The following is a 17,261-nucleotide window of genomic DNA, read 5'->3' on the forward strand; positions in this document are numbered from 1 at the left end:
AGTGCATTTCTTCTATATTAGTCTGTTTCTGACTCATATGGTGAAGTACTTTAAATTTAATTAAAGAACCATGATTTACAAAGGTTTTGGGGAGGGAAAGTGAGAGAGAAAAGAGCAACACATTCAAGAGAGAACACGGAATTCTCTGAGGTTGGAGAGAGCTCCTACACACATTATGGTATTAGATATGAATGTACACAATCCAAGAGGGGAGATGCGGGCAACACATATGCTCAGGTGCCACATGTGCTTGGTCACATGGGCATGAGAGGCACATGGGCTTGGGCAGCATATGCACTATGAGATTTTGATGTGCTGTTGGATTTTTTGTTCAGATTTTGTTGAGGATGTTTGCATTGATGTTCATCAAGATTAGTCTGAAATTTTCTGATTTTGTAATATCCCTATCAGGTTTTATTATCAGTGTAATGTTAGCTTAAAAGAAGGTATTAGGATGGATTCCTGTTTCTTCAATATTTAAAAAAAGCTTAAGGATCAGTGGCAGTAATTCTCTGAAAGATTTATAAAACTCATCCAAAAGCCCATTTGGGCCAGGATTTTTACTCTTGGGGAAATTATTAGTTATTTACTATTTTAATTTCCTTGCTTGTGATTGGCCTGTTCAGTCTTTCTTCTTCCTCTTTATTCAGTTTTGCAAAACTGCATATTTCTAGGAATCTGTTCATTTCTTCTAGGTTCTCCAATTTAACATGTAAGGTAAAGGTAAAGGCCCTCCCGTTGATCGTCGATTTGCTCGAGCGGGCCCAGTAACGTCTCCATTGGAGACTTTGTTGTTACTGTGTCTGGCATTTCGAATACTCTCGGTAGCTTGCCGGGCTCTCCGAGAGGGGTGGAGGAATCGAACTCGGGTCGGCCATGTTGGCCGCTTGTAAGGCGAACGCCCTACCCGCTGATAGCACAGCGGGTAGGGCGTTCGCCTTACAAGCGGCCAACATGTAGAGTAGTTTATAATAAGTTCTGATAATGTCTTGGATTTCCAGGGGTGTGTTGTAATTTATCCCCTTTTGTTTCTGATTCAATTTATTTGAATTTATTTGAATTCAATTTATTTATTTTACTTTCTCTTGGATAACAGTGGTTTGTCCTTCCCCCACCCTCATCCCTTTCTGCCACAGGAAGTTTAGATTTATTGAGTAACACCCATCACAATGCTCCCCAGGCAGTCCCATTCATCTTTAACTTCTCCTTTGTGCTCTTCTTAATCTGCTAATCGCTCATTTCCCCTAATCAGATATTGTGACTATAAAGTCATTCTTCAGGGATCTCTGGATTTCATATTTGTAATTTAAATATTGCTTTTCTCTTTTCTTTATGTCCTTTGAAGCTTACTTTTAAATAATGTCATTTTTGGTTAGCCATAGGAAAATAGTTAATGCTATGCTCTTGTAACTTGAGAGTTAATTGGCTCCAAATAATATTTACTCCTGGGCATCTGTCATATTTACTCAACTTAAGCTTCAGTTGCCCTGCGCAAATAGAACTCCTCCTGATGAGAAATGTGGATGGCCCAGGGCAAGCTGTAAGCTACCCTGGCATCAAAAAGGGACAAGCCAAAGGCCATAAAACATACAATAAGTTAAGATCATGGCCATGGGCAAACTCTGTCATGATCCAAAAAAAAGAGAAAATGGATAAGGACCCTTCTGGGTTAGAAAGGACTAATCTTTCATGTACCAGCTCCTGATTTCATTGACTCCTTGTATTGCTTTCTTGATTTCTATACTGTTGATTTCTGCTTGAGTTTTTATTATTTCTTTCCTTTTACTAGCCATTGAATTCATTTGTTGTTAGGTAGCACATTTAAGGAGCACCTTAGGTTATTGATTTTATCTTTTTATTTTTTCCTTCTATTACTATGAGTTTCCCCCTAAGTACAGTTTTTGTTATGTCGAAAAGATTTGGTAACTTGCTCATAATCACTAGTCTCAATAAATCATTTTTATTTCTTCTTTGATTTCCTCTTTTATCCAGCTGTTTTTTAGCTTCATGCTGTTCGACTTCCAGGTGTTAGAGTTTCTCCCATATTCATTTTATGACTGATTTCTCTCTTCATGGCTTTGTGGTCTTATAGGATGCTTAGCATGATTTTTCTGTTTGTGAATTTATGCAAGTTAGACTTTTTTTTAAATTAATGAATCACCATGAAGTACAGTTACAGACTTACAAACTTCCATGCTTACTTTCAGTCATACAACTATCAAGCACCCATCCCTCCACCAGTGCCCATTCACCACCACCAATATTCACAGTATCTCTCCCACTACTGCCACCTCATCCTACCTCCCTTCCGCCCCCTCCACCTGCCTCTGTGGCAGGTGCATTCCCTTTTACTCTCTTTATCCTTTTGGGTGTTGTGGTTTATGCAAGTTAGATTTTGCCCTAAAGTGTGATCTATTCCAGAGAGTATTCCATCAGAATTAGAGAGGAATGTGTATTTAGCCTTTTGAGAATGGAAGACCCTGAATCCATTGGTCCCAACTTTTCTAGTTCCTCATTCAATGCTCTTGTGTCTTTATTGATGTTCTGTCTAGTGGATTTATCCAGTGGTGACAGTGGCGTGTTGAACTCTCCCTTTACTATTTTGTTTACATCCATGTGTTTCTCTAGGTTTGTGAGCAAAAGGCCACAAACTCTGCTGACCAAACATTCTATGCCTATATTTTAATTAGTTAATACTTCATGAGCTTTGGTTCCCTTGATCAATAGTAGTATCCATCCTTCTCTCAAAATACCTTCTTGTTTAGATTGAATAACATTTGGCTGATATAAATATGGTTACTCAGCTTTTTTGTTTGTTTCCCATTGGCTTGTATAATTTTTTTCTATCCTTTTACTCTGTCTTTCCTGTGGTTTTTTGTTTTATGTGTTTCCTACAAGGAATAGATGGTTTTTGTTTCCTGATCTATCCCACAACTTCATGCCTTTTGATGGGAGAGTTTACTAAATTGACATTCATTAATATAATTAATATAAATGTAATATAAATGTTGTGTTGTCATTTACCATGTAGGGCTGTTGCTTCTCAAACATTTTGATGAACTTAAGGACTTACTTGGGTATCTGACCTTATCTGAAATGGCAGCTGAGTTCTTTATTTTCCCATCTGTCTTTGAGTTTTTTGTGTGTTAATGGTGGGGGCTTTTCACTTTCTGGAGAAGTAATCTTTTGAGTTGTTTTTACCAGATATCTACCAGTAAAGAGTCTGCTTTTCCAGTTATTTTCCTTACTACTTATAGTGGTTTTTTTTTTTTTGCATATACCCACAAAATCTTTCAGTTCATTACTTGGTTGAGTTAACTGAGATTTAAGGTTGTGTACCATCTGGGAAGTAGGAATTCCACCTGCCCCAAATATAAGAGATATATGAAGAAATGTCTTCATGCAGATATGATAGCATCATTGAGCATCATGCAGTCTGAGGTTTAGGTGACAGACTGATGTGAGCTGGGGTCAATCCTTAGCCTAATGTCAGGTATCTGACAGTGCTAGACAGAAGGATGGGTCCCAAGGTTTAGGAGCATGTTTCTGAGTGCAGTTTTACAATAGGACAGGGTATGTCTGGGCTCCATAATGCATGCATCTGGGTCTAGATTATAGAATGGTGTGAGCTGTGACCAATCCCCAGTCTAGGGGTTGGGGATTCAATGGGAATCCATAGAAAGATGGAGTCCCAGGCTTGCTGACATGTGGTTGCATGGGGTTTAAGGGTGGGGAGGGGTGCATATGACAAAGTTTTATATGTGCTAAGTAACCCCAATAATCAAAAGTTGCTGTTACTTGTATAAGGCAGAAGAAAGATATCTATCTGGCCATGTCAATGATCAGCAATGACCCTTGGTTATTTTGTGTTAGGTTAATTTAGTATCACGGAGTATACAAGAACACCTATAATTCTTTAAAGAAAGCCTGTGATTAGAAACATAATCTCAATAAAAAAAGAATGGTAGGTGATTTTCACTCAGACTTCTGACCCCACAGTCTCTAGAAGCTTTGGTTATAAGTTAGCCAAGGTTTCCATGGGCCTCTGAGGCTATCAGTATATCATCACTCCAATATGCTAGGGTCATAAAGTATGGAGAAAGTGCAGATTGAAATCAGTCACATAGAAACATATCCCAGTAATAACTATCTCCATGCAAAACAACAAGGATCACCAATTACATGTGATTAATTGTTAATGAAGTTAAGCAATAATAATATTTTTCCAGATGTGAGACAAGAGCAGAAAACTGCTGAATATTGATAATTCATGATCTGTCTGACAGAAGGGTTTTCAAACACTAGACATAGACAAAAAATGTCAGCAAACTACTGAAGGTAGACCTCACTCACTGCCCGTTTTGAGAACTTATATATGAAACCAAAAGATTTCAAATAATAGCCTGCAGGTAAATGGTAACTACATTTAAGCACAAAAAGTACCTTCAGGTATCACCAGGCTGTAGCAAGTCGGAGAAGGAAGCAAAGCCACAGACACCCATGTGAGAGCAAGATCTGGATAGAAGGGCACTGATAACCAAATGCTCAAAACCCTGATCTGGGAGCTATACCACCAGAAGTCTTTACCCTGTAGAGGGGTCTGGAGGATAGACTCTTGAATCAAAGAGAGCGGTATGGTTTCTAGAATCTTGAAATCCATGCCAGTTCAATCAGAAACACCTGACACAGGATTGAGGTGTGTTTAAAGTATTATTCCAGATCATTGAGAATGTCTAAGAACTGTATTTTGAGATTAGAAAATTCAGTTCCTTAATTTTGCAGTTTGGACACTAATTTTATGAACCCATCTGCCTTCCTGCTCCCTGATAGCAATCATCTCTTTGATTGGAAAACTGCCCTTTCCTCGTTTCCAGTTCTCAAGCCCATTTCAATTTCCACCAGCTACTCTACTTTTTCACAATCTCCATGAATTTATTTTTCCTTTTCCAATTTCAAGAGCAATAGAGTAATCTATTTTCTTCCAATCACCTTGAGGCTGGTACAAAATGAGAAGCTAAGAGAAAAGAAACACTTCTATAGAAACAGCAAAGACTTGCCATATCCAAAGAGCTCATACTGCCTCCTTGTGTTGCCTCAGATACATAGTATAGAGTTACTCTTGAGAGTTTGCTTAAAGGTTCTAAGCAGTGGAGCACCGCTACTTTTGTACCGTCAACCAAAGTCCGAAAACCAGTCCATCTCTATTCCCGGGAAGGATATTCTCTTCAACCTTTCTCTTCGGTCGAGTGTGCAGCTTTGGGAGAGACATACAGCTTGGGAGGGACGCACATAGAGTAGTGAGGAAGCAAGGGAACACTCACCTAACCAACCAGAGCAGCCAAATCAACCCTGGCTATCAAAGGGGTGACAGATGTGGCAGCCGGATCGCCCTCACATCCAAGTTACTCTTAAGGAGAAGCCCCATTCTAGAAGATCAAATCAAGCATGTGTACCTCTTGTGGTCCAATTGAATAATTTCCGCCTTGTTCTGCATGAAGGTCATCAGAGTCAAATAGGGATTTCAGGTCTGCCTGTAAATTCTGTGGATCCCACACCAAATCGTGCAAGGACATATTGTATTCTGACTCTGCAGGACAATGATTTACATGGTTAATTGTTTCAACATTGTGACACATATAATTGAGAAAACAAACACTTCTTCACTTCTGAAGGCAAAGCATAAATAAAGGTCAAATACCATCTGTAACATTAAATAATAAAAGCAAACTCTCTAATACTGGATGCTACGAATCTAATGGTGAGATGACACACATATCCCAGCATAAATGACTACAAGGTTTCTCCACAAAAGTCTGATAGTAAGTTTCAAGGACTTACTATCAAATAATATTCGAATAAAATTTGAATATTCAAATGAGTTTCAAGGACTTACTATCAAATAATATTCGAATAAAATTTGAATATTCAAATAAGTTTCAAGGACTTACTATCAAATAATATTCAAATAAAATTTGAATATTCAAATAAGTTTCAAGGACTTACTATCAAATAATATTCAAATAAAATTTGAATATTCAAATAATCAAATCTGATCATTTCTTCAAAAAATTCTCTCAGTAAATTCTCTCAATATATCTAATTATTTTTGTGAAGTATAAGGAATTTACCATAATTTTATCACAATAATTTTATACCAAATAGTTGTTATAAGCCAGCATAGAAGAAAATGATGAATTATGGCATAGTTTTATCATAAAATACAATGGAGTCTTTAAATTCATATTTCAAAAAAATAAGTTATATAAAAGCCTTCTCTAATAGAGTTAATAAATATATTAACTCTAAATTGGGTAAAATAAATACTCTTAAATAACTGATAATGGGCTGGAGCGATAGCACAGTGGCAGGGCATTTGCCTTGCACGAGGCCAACATGGCCTACTCGAGTTTGATTCCTCCACCCCTCTCGGAGAGCCCGGCAAGCTACCGAGAGTATCTCGCCCGCACGGCAGGGCCTGGCAAGCTCCCCGTGATGTATTCGATATGCCAAATACAGTAACAACAAAGTCTCCAATGGAGACATTACTGGGCCTGCTCGAGCAAATAACTGATATAATCTATCAATATCATCCAGAAGTGGCAGACCTGTTGTATAACTCTGAGGACCCCACTCTATCCTACTCCAATTTTGAACAAAAGCTCTGGACAATTGCAGGGATAAAGCCTGTATAAATTCCCTCATGAAACTTTATCTGAAAAGTAAATCCAACCAAGTAGATCGTTTGAGATCATGATTCAACAGCCATCTCCTAACTTCCTACATATGCCAGGCACCATACATCACTTTCTTTTCTGATTCCCATGAATTTAGACTTTTAGTACCAAAAGTTGAAAGAAAAGACACAACTCTGTTGTTTACAAAACAATACAATATGGGGACTTCAAGAAAGTGCCTAAGAAAGGCAGGCCCAGGAGTCGAAGACTGCTCAGTTCCAGTCTGGTTGTCTTTGCTTATTATTAAAAGTGGTAAGGGAGAAAATACTGCTCTAAAACTAAAACCAGGAGTTCAGAAAATGAGGAAAAATTAAAACTACAGAACAAGGATTGCTCTAACATTAGGTGATATAAATGCAGTTCATTTTTAAATCATTCTTTCATTTAATTGAAGTTAGTGTTTTTATGGGCAGTACCCTCAAAATTTCAATAATGGTTGTTTAAAATTCAGTTTTGAGTTTCAAATTTGTAGCCTACTTGTAATCTGAGTGAAATCAATAGATAATTTTTTATTTGATATTTCAATTGCATCATTTATTTAATAGCCTTTTATCTCTATAGTGGCTGTTAATAAGTATAGCTAGAGAGGCTTTTGAATAGAAGAAAAGGTGTTAATTACCCATATTAGTAGCAGCTACTGCACCATATTCCTGAAGAAATGTCAGCGTAGAAATGGTCACATTTAGCACAATTTCAGAAATCCTCAAAACAGTGTGGTTGAGTGGCAGCCAATCTAAATCTTCTAGAGATGTTAATGAACTGAAGCCAAACCAAACAAAAGTAATTTGAGTAGTCCTTTAACAACAACAACAACAAAAATTGTTTTAAGGGCATAAATTCTAATTGTTCCTGGAATTATGACAGGGTCACATTAACTGACTAAGCCCAACTCAATGTACATATGACAGCATAATTTATACAAAAACATTCAAAATGGTTTAAAACATCAAGTGTGATTTCAAATGCCTGAACTGCATTAAAAATTATAGTTTAGTTTCTCTCATGAAATATGTGCGCATTTTGGATACCTTCTAGTCTACCTGTTAATACCAATTCTGAGTTTAAGTTGGCATTCTCACAGGTGTTTCTCATGTTCAGATATAGCCAGAGGACAGACATATCAAGGGTAAAATCCCTAAAGAGAAATTGAGCAACTATCCAGACACAACTTGGTATGGGTAGAGTATTTTCTTGAGTACTATACATCCCAATCCTCCATCCTGTCTTCCAACGTGTTTCTTAAAATATCAGGAGTTCAATCAATGATATAAAATTTCTTTTGAGACAGTAGGGTGTTTCAGAATGCCCGTGTATGTTTACAAAGAATGTTATTCTTTATAATACGTTATTTAATAAATAGTAACTAAAACTTGTAAGCTGCAAAATTCATTTAGCCTAAGTGGGGATAGATGCAAATTTTATTAACAGAAGGCCAATACAAATTTATACAAATTATTTTCTTGTATTTTCTCAGTAGAAAAATTTTTCATGGTATAATTGCATTATAGAAAACTATTCCAAAAGTTATAGATATGTCATTAAAAACTGGTGCTACATGCAAATATGAATTTCTGTGAATGCAGATTTGCTTGATATTGTAAATACTGATGCAAAACATAGAAATATTTTTACTGAATCTGATATTAAGTTTTCATTAATATCTTATAATTTGAAATTTCGTCTTTTTTAAATATCTCTTAACATGTGTATTCAACACTTACAGAAAGAATAAAAGAAAAGTATAAAATGCCTAAATATTTAAGATATAAATAAAATTTAAAACTTATCAAATCATGAATCATTTTCTAAAATGAAAAAATTTGTCTTCTTAATATCTTGAAATATATGGTAAAATTTAGTACATTTTCTTTCTCATAATTATGCTTTTAATGTAGGTGCCTGGGAGTATATGCCTTCGTTCCCCATCCCTAGTAAACCCTTTCCCACTTCCCACTGACTCCATGTGTGCATATACAGAGTGGGATCTGTATCTCCAAGCACTATCCACACCCTCTGTTTCATATCAATTTATAACTCCTGCTACTATTATTAGATTACCATGGTACCTGATTCACATATCAACAAAAAGAGCTGGTCTCAGTGAAAAGGGCAGTCTCTGTGTGTCTAAAATCAAGCTATGATATTAGAATAAAACCCCCTAGGGTAAGAAGGCCTTTTGGGCATAGACTCTTAACCTGTGAATTTTCCATCTTTAAGTAGAGGTACAACATGTTTTGAGAAGAAATTCCTATGTCACTGACTTACAGTCAATACTAATGGATCTCATTGATGGCAAAAAGAATATAAAAGAAATTATATAAGCTTCACTAGTGAATTACCTTATTTAATAATTCAATACAAAAAAGAAGGTGTGGCTATAAAAATGGTGGGAAAACATATCCATGGACTAAGGTCCCCTGAATGATAACTCCAAGTAATATGGGATAAGTTCCATCCCAAGAGACCAATGAACAATTCATTAAATTACACAGGGAAAGAAACTTTTAGTTTTGGGTATTGTGGCCAATTGCAAAATAATTATTAGCTAATTTTCTAAAATTATTATATCTGACATTTTAATAGCAAAAATGTTCTAAACAACAATAAGGAGAAACATTAAGAAATTGATTGTCCCTTCCCCCACCCAGACCAAATCCTGAGTCACTGCCCATGAAGGGCTCCTCTGCTCCTGAATGGCCATGATCCCAGAGGCACACAAACCAATCTGGGAACCCAGCAGCTTCTGGCAGAAATGCCTATGGACTGTGAACTAAGCTACAGCCCCTGACACCCCAGAAAGCGTTTGTTCCTCCACTTCTTCCCTCTTGGCAGCAACATGGTGACCACTATCTTTCAGATCCTATCGGATACAGGCTTGCGATGACGGGGCATGTGAGACCTCTCAGGATGGGGGCAGAACTGGTCCTTCTCTCCACCTGGATGAGATCCCAAGTCGCCACCCACGAAGGTCTCCTCTGCTCCCAAATGGCCATGATCCCAGAGGCACACAAACCAATCTCGGGACCCAGAGACTTCTGGCAGAAATCTCTGGACTTGTTTACTGAAATACCAGAAATCCAAAATCACGTGGCCTCTGTCGCTGCCATATGACATCATATGCCCTTCATTATCAGCAATGGAAAACAAATTATCTAATGATGCCTTTTCGGCAGGTCTGATAGTTGGGGGGAAATTCCAAATAATAGTAGTGAGTCTTCTGTCAAAAAATTGAATGTTCTTGGAGGCTCGGTGGCAGTCATCCTCCAGAGGCCACTGGACAGTCAGAGTTGGGCCCTCAGTGATGAAACTTGTTGGGCCTCGCAGGATGGGGGGTGGAGCCAGGCCTTTCCTCCCCACCCCAACAAGACCCCAAGTCATCGCCCATGAATGGCCTCTCTGGCTCCTGTTCAAGCTGCTCAATGGCCATTATCCCAGAGACTCAGGAGCAAATCTCGAAACCCAGTGGCTTTTGGCAGAAATCCCTCCAGATTTAAGTGTTAAAATTTCAGAATTTCAAAATCACATGGCCCAACTGCAGCCACACGATATCATATGTTATTTATAGCCAGCAATAGAACACAAATCTTCTACTGTTGCCTTTTCAGCAGATCTGAGTGTTGGGGTAAAATCTCAAATAATAATGGTGGGTCTGGTGTCGAAATACTGAATGTGATCAAAGTAGAGAGAGATTAATGTGGAAATCATCTGCCCCACAGGTAGGGGGAGGGTGTGGGATGGGGGTATGCTAGGGTTTTTGGTGGTGGAGAATGGGCACTGGTGAAGGTACGGTTGTTTCATTGTATGACTGAGACTTAGACCCGAAAGCTTTGTAACTGCTCTCACGATGATTCAATAAATAAAATTATAAAAAAATGAAAAAAAATAAAAACGAAAACAAAAAAATTGAATGTAATCAAAGTAAAGAGAGAGTAAAGTGAAAATCATCTGCCACACAGGCAGGGCGAGGGATGAGATGGGGGGGTATACTGGGGTTCTTGGTGATGAAACATATGCATTGGTTGAAAGGATAGGTGTTTGATCATTGTATGACCAAGACTTAAACCCGAAAGCTTTGTAACTGTTCTCACAGTGATTCAATAAAAATTAATTAATTAATTAAATTTTTAAAAAAGAAAGAAATTGATGGCATGACACACACCTCATGAAATTTTATACTACTCCAAGTACACTTCCTTTCATTGAGTGAAGATGTGCAAGGAAAGAAAAAATCAATATCAGTCTAATTCATCAGTGAGTCCCAGCTGGGCTAACTACAATGATTCAACCTCAGAATAGCAAACTCAATGGTGAAGACTCTTAGAAGCCGACCAAGTTTAATGAGTGAAAACAATAACACAGAAGGTTCAACCAGTACCAACCAGCTGAGTAAGTCCTCAGACGATTACTTTGGTGACTCTGTGATGTGAATGCTTAATGAACTCAAATAAAATATGGCACAGTTGGTCAACGAAGCACAAAAAAAGATGAAAATCAAAATGAGAAAACTACAAACTAAAAAAAAGAGTGTGGTAGATGCTGTGGAAAAAAAATCTCATCATAAGGGCCACTAAGTGAATGATGCTTGGAGAGATCATTCAGGATGGGTGATACATGCTGAAAGTAGATTATAGACGAAACATCATGGCCGCTTAGTACCTATATTGCAAACCATAACACCCAAAAGGAGATAGAGATAGTAAAAGGGAATTTGCCTGCTACAGAGGTGCGGGAGTTGGGGGGGTGGCGGGAGAGATACTGGGAACCTTAGTGTTGGAGAACGGACACTGGTGGAGGAATGGATACTCAATCATTGTATGACTGAAACGTAATCACTAAAGTTTGTAAGTCTGTAACTGTATGTCATGGTGATTCATTAAAATATATATTAAAAAAAGAAAAAGAAAAAATCTAAAAAAATTCTCATTAGAAACTCTTAAAAGTGGTATAAGAGAAGCTGAGGAAAAGATTATGGAGCCCCAAGAAGAGGGAGAGGAAACTGCTAGAAAACAACAGAAGGTGGGTAAAATCTAAAAAGAAGCAAATGGCATACCAGAGAACTATGGAATGTGTTTAAGAGGAACAATATAATAATCATTGGGGTACCAGAAGAACAGGAAGCCTAATTAGATGAAGAAATAATTGTGAAAGAAATTATGCATAACAATTTCTAGGCCTTTGGGCTGAAGCAATAGCACAGCGGGTAGGGCGCTTGCCTTGCAAGCGGCTGACCCAGGTTTGATTCCCAGCATCCCATATGGTCCCCTGAGCACCACCAGGAGTGATTCCTGAGAGCAGAGCCAGGAGTGACCCCTGAGCATCACTGGGTGTGACCCAAAAAAAGCAAAAAAAAAAAAAAAGAAAAATGAAAAAGAATTTCCAGGCCTTAAATGGCTCTAGGATGAAGTACAACAATCTTCACACACTTCCCTCTTATGGTGGTGGGAAGTGGGAAGGTGCACAGTGGTAGGATTGGTGTTTGAATATTAAATGTAATGAACTATTGTGAACAAGTTTATAAAACTAAAAAATAACATTTATAGAAAAAAAATAATTTACAGGTCTTTCCAGCATAGATTCTGACCAGGGCCTGGGAAGCAGGCCCTGGCCCTAGAAGCGGTGATTCCTGCAGGCTTCCAGTCTCAACAATGCCTGCCTCCAGCAGACCATGTTCCAGGTATATTTTTGGATTTTCTCCCCGGTCCTTGTTCTGTTGGCAGTAACATCATCTGAATGTGAAATTAAAGGTCAAGCAAGTGGTAGGTGTAGTTTTCCAAGTGGCTATAAGTGGAGGGTAGGAGCTAAAGATGCCACTCTGCAGGAAGACTTTTCCTATGGACTAGCAAACCAGTCGCAGTTTCAACACACACCCTGTGATAGATGCTGTTTGACTCTAGTGTTTGGCATTTCCCACAGATCAGACTAATGATGGGCCAGGTTTTGCCAGCAGGTTGCCACTAACTCAGCTGCCAATTAATCTCCCCTACCATATCCCATAAGATCCACAAATTGGTCTCTTATATGGAACTCTCACCAGGGCAGCCTGGCTACACAAAGCACTTTAGGCCAAGAACTGATTAGTCATAACATTTCCCCAAAACCACAAAAGTAATAATACAACCCTAACCAAAAAAGTAACAGTAGTAAGTTCAGGGAAAAAAAATTCCCTGAATCAACACAAGTTCCCCACAATTACACAGGAAAAAAATTTGAAGGAAATATCTTTGATGGGGAAAGAAGAGACCATCACCAAGAGCTCCCCCAGATCCTCCCAGTGAGGATGATGGGAAGGGTGATGCTGATAGTGTTTTTGAAAGAACCACCTCCAGAGCACCATAGGCTCCAAAGGGAAACAACACAGTACCACATCAAGAGAGGTGTATAAAGATAATAGCCCTGAAGTTCCGACAAGAAATGCCCACATGAATAATCCCTGTGATAAAGAATTCAGGGACAGAATGGTAAGGACATTAAATAAGCTAAAAAAAAAGTGGAGTGGACATCCAATAAAATACAGAATATGATAGAGGCATATAGCTAATAAAATGTAGAAGGATATAGAGCGAAAATAAAGTGACAAGCAGAAATGACTTTAATAAAAAAATAGTATATGAAATGAAAAATATCAATGGATGCCCTTTGCATTAGAGTAACAGCAGCTGAAGACAGAATGAAGTGAACTTGAAAAGGAGATGCAGAAAACTTCCAAGTAACAACAGCAAAAAAAAAGACCTAAAAAAAATCACGAATAGAAAAGAGAATTATGAGATGGATTCAAGAGGAAAAAGAAAAAGTTAAAGACATCATTGCTGAAAAGTTCCCAGAGCTAAAGAAAACAGGTATTCAGATCCAAGAAAGGTACCAGCTAAAAGGAACTCTAATAAAAGGACTCCCAAGCTTTCGTGGTTGTGTTTTAATCATACAACAATCGAGTACCATCCCTCTATCAGTCCCCATTCTCCAACACCAATAATCCAAGTATCCCTCCCACCACCACCATCACGACCCCTCCCCCGCCTCTGTGGCAGAATGTTTCCTTTTGTTCTTTCTTTCCTTTTGGGTGTTGTAGTTGCACTAGAGGCATTGAGTGGCCATTGTGTTCCATCTATAGTCTACATTCGGCTTGCATCTCCCAACCTGGGCTGGTCCTCCAAATACCCTTTACTTGGTAAATGTTATATCCCTTCTCTATCTGAGCTGCCTTTCCCCTCAGCATTTGAGGCTGGCTTCCAAGTGGTGGAGTAAACCTCCTGGTCCTTATCTCTACTATTGATCTATTGATCGTATATATTGATCTATTTTCTATTTTCTGATGATTCCATTTGCTATTTGTTGTAACAAGCAACATGAAGTAAATTTGTTTGTGGCTGCAAAGAGGGAAGGCTTGGGGGATAGGTGGGAAACTGGGAACATTGGTGGAGGGAAGTTTACATTGTCGATGGGATTGGTGAAACAACTATATATGTACAACTTTGTAAATCATGGTATTTAAATTAAAAAAACAAACAAACTCAAAAAAAAAGGACTCCCATGACATATCCTAATCAGAAAGATGAAAACCACAGATAGAGACAGAGTACTGAATGCAGCAAGATCAAAGAAGGAAATTACATACAAAGGATTGTACCTTAGATTTAAAACAGACCTATCTAATGAAACACTGGGCCTAAGGTCAATGGTGTTATTTAGTAAAAATTTCTTAATGAAGAAGGTCTCACCAACACTTTACCTAGCTAGATTCTCATTCATATCTGAAGGAATGATACACAACTTCATGGATAAACAAGATCTCAGGACCTTCATAAATTCAAAACCAAATTTGAAAGAATTAAAGAGGCTACCATAAGGCAAGTCAAACCCCACAAAAACAATACACTTCTAAAGAAAGATGGGACAAGATCCCCATGACAATAATCTCTCTCAATATCAATGATCTAAACACACCAATTAAGAGACACAGAGAGGCAAAATCAATTTAAAAATTGAGTACAACAATCTGTGCCTACAAGAAACACATTTGAATAGTAAGATCAAACAGTCTCAAAGTAGAAAGCTGGAAAACAATTCTTCAAGCTATCAAGTCCTTCAAAAAGCCTGGGTTGGCCTCCCTAGTATCCAGTGAAATAGAGTCAGGCTAAAAGAGGATAGAAGAGATAGTGAATGTCATTTCTTAATAAACAAGGGACATGTATGGCAGGAAGAAATAATACTCCTAAGCACCTGTGTATCCAATGAGGGACCAGGAAACCAAAAAAACTGCTAATAGACTTAAAGGAGGACATTAGTAGTAACACAATAGTAATTGGAGACTTCACACCGATTTGTCACCTCTTGATAGATTAATGAGACTAAAAGTCAAGAAGTACTGGTTTTGAAAGAAGGAAGAGAAGGGATTCATAGATATATATTGGGCTTTTTGTTCCCCAAAAGTTGGCCACATATTCTTCCCAGTGCATCATGGGGCATTCTCCAAGAAAGATCATATGCTGGGACACAAAACCTACCCTCCTAAAATTTACAGCATAGAAATCTTATCATATTTACAGACCATTATACACTGATAAATATAAGTTAATCACACTCATAAATGGATAATCAGATCAAGCACCTAGAAATTGAATGACTAGCTTCTGGACAACAAGTGAGTTCAGGAAGGAAACCAAAAAGTTTCCTGGGAAAAAAATGAGAATAAGGACATGAAACACCAGAACTTGTGGGACACAGAAAAAGGAGTGTTAAGAGTTTGTAGCTCTTCAAGGCTTCATCAGAAAAGAAGAAATGGCCCACATAAATAACTTGACTTCACAGCTTAAGATCTTAGAGAAATGAGGCGAAACCAGGGAGGAGGAAGGAAATAATAAAAGTTAGAAACTAGGGGTATTCCCAAACAGAAATCTAAAAGATCAATAAAAACAAGAACTGGTTCTTTAAATAAATAAACAAGATTGATAAACTTCTAGCAAGACTCACACACAAAAAAAGCCAGAGATCTGAATGAGATCAGATCTGAATCCATAAATTACATGGAGGAAAATGTAGGTTAAATCTCTATAGCACTGAAACTAAAGGCATCTTCAAAGATGAAACCACTCACCAGGCAAGTAAAAGCAAAGACAAACATATTGGACTACATTAAACTAAGAAGTTTTTTCACCTCAAAGCAAATGGTCACTAAGATACAAAGATAACCCATGGATGAAATGGGAAAAATTATTAACCCAATACCCATCTAATGAGACTTAATATAAAAGATATCTAGGACACTGGTAGAACTTTACAAGAAAAATAAATCCAACTTCATCAAAATAATGGGAAGAAGAAAGGAACAGAAACTCCCTCAAAGAAAAATTACATATGGCCAAACAGCACCTGAAAAAATGCTCTACATCAATAATCATCAAGGAGACGCTAATCAAAACAACAATGAAATATCATCTCACTCAACAGAGACTGGCACACATCAAAAAGATCAAACACAGCCATTATTGGCGTGGATGCTGTGAGAAAGAGACTCATTCATTGTTGGTGGGAATGCCGACTGTTCCAGCCCTTTTGGGAATCATATGGACATTCCTCAAAACACTAGAAATTTAGCTTCTATACTACCCAGCAGTACCAATTCTGGAGATATACCCTGGGGTTACAAAAACACACAGCAGAAATCCCATCTGCACTTCTTTGTTCACTGCAGCACTACGCACAGTAGCCAGATTCTGGAAACAACCCGAGTGCCCAAGAGCAGATGACTGGATAAAGAAACTATGGTAAATGTACACAATGGATTACTTCATACTCAACAGTAAAAATGAAGAAGTCATGAAATTTGCTAATGCATAAATAGATATGGAGAGTATCACACTGACTGAAATGAGTCAGAAGGAGAGGTACAGACATAGAATGACTGCACTCATTTGGGGATATTAAAAAACATCATGAGAATAATACTCTAATACCCAAGAACAGTAGAAAGGAGGGTCAGGAGGACTAGTTCATGGTTGGAAGCCTGCCACAAGTGGTGGAGGGAGACGGCATTTAGAATAGAGAATGGACTACTATGAGAATGATAATCAGAAGTGATGTCTAAACAGGAGCTGAGTGCTGAATGTAGGTAAAGGGATATACATGATAGCCTTTCAGTATCTATATTGCAAACCATAATTCTCAAATGGAGAGAGAGAGAGAGAGAGAGAGAGAGAGAGAGAGAGAGAGAGAGAAGTGCCTGCCCTATGGCATGCTGGATGGTGAAAGAGCAGGTCCGAAACTGGGGACATTGGTGGTGAGAAATGTATGATGGTGAAGGGTTGAGTGTTGGAACATTATATAACTAAAACCCAATCACTAACAAATTTGTAACTATGTATCTTACAGTGGTTCAATTTTTTAAAAAAGTAACTTTCAGAGTTAAGTTATACAGGCACTACCAATATCTTAAAGGGCCAAAGGGTCCAAGCAAAAAAAAAAAATGCAACTAGAAAAACTGTAAGAGACACTGTATTCAGAAAGCCTAAATCAAAAGATAGAGACAGAATA

General features: G+C 37.9%; 1 protein-coding gene across 1 annotated transcript in view; it reads right to left on the bottom strand.

Moving 5' to 3' along the window:
• The window catches only part of ABCA13 (ATP binding cassette subfamily A member 13), a 461,928-nt gene that overhangs the window by 388,296 nt on the left and 56,371 nt on the right, over positions 1-17,261 (bottom strand). The window contains exons 7-8 of the mRNA XM_056138421.1: positions 7,354-7,493; positions 5,454-5,581 (exon numbers count right to left, since the gene is read on the bottom strand). Of these exons, the coding sequence (XP_055994396.1) occupies positions 5,454-5,581; positions 7,354-7,493 (268 nt within the window). The remainder of the gene's footprint in view (positions 1-5,453; positions 5,582-7,353; positions 7,494-17,261) is intronic.

Source organism: Sorex fumeus, unplaced genomic scaffold, assembly GCF_029834395.1.
Source record: "Sorex fumeus unplaced genomic scaffold, SorFum_2.1 ptg000128l, whole genome shotgun sequence".
In the NCBI taxonomy this organism is placed as follows: Eukaryota; Metazoa; Chordata; class Mammalia; order Eulipotyphla; family Soricidae; genus Sorex; species Sorex fumeus.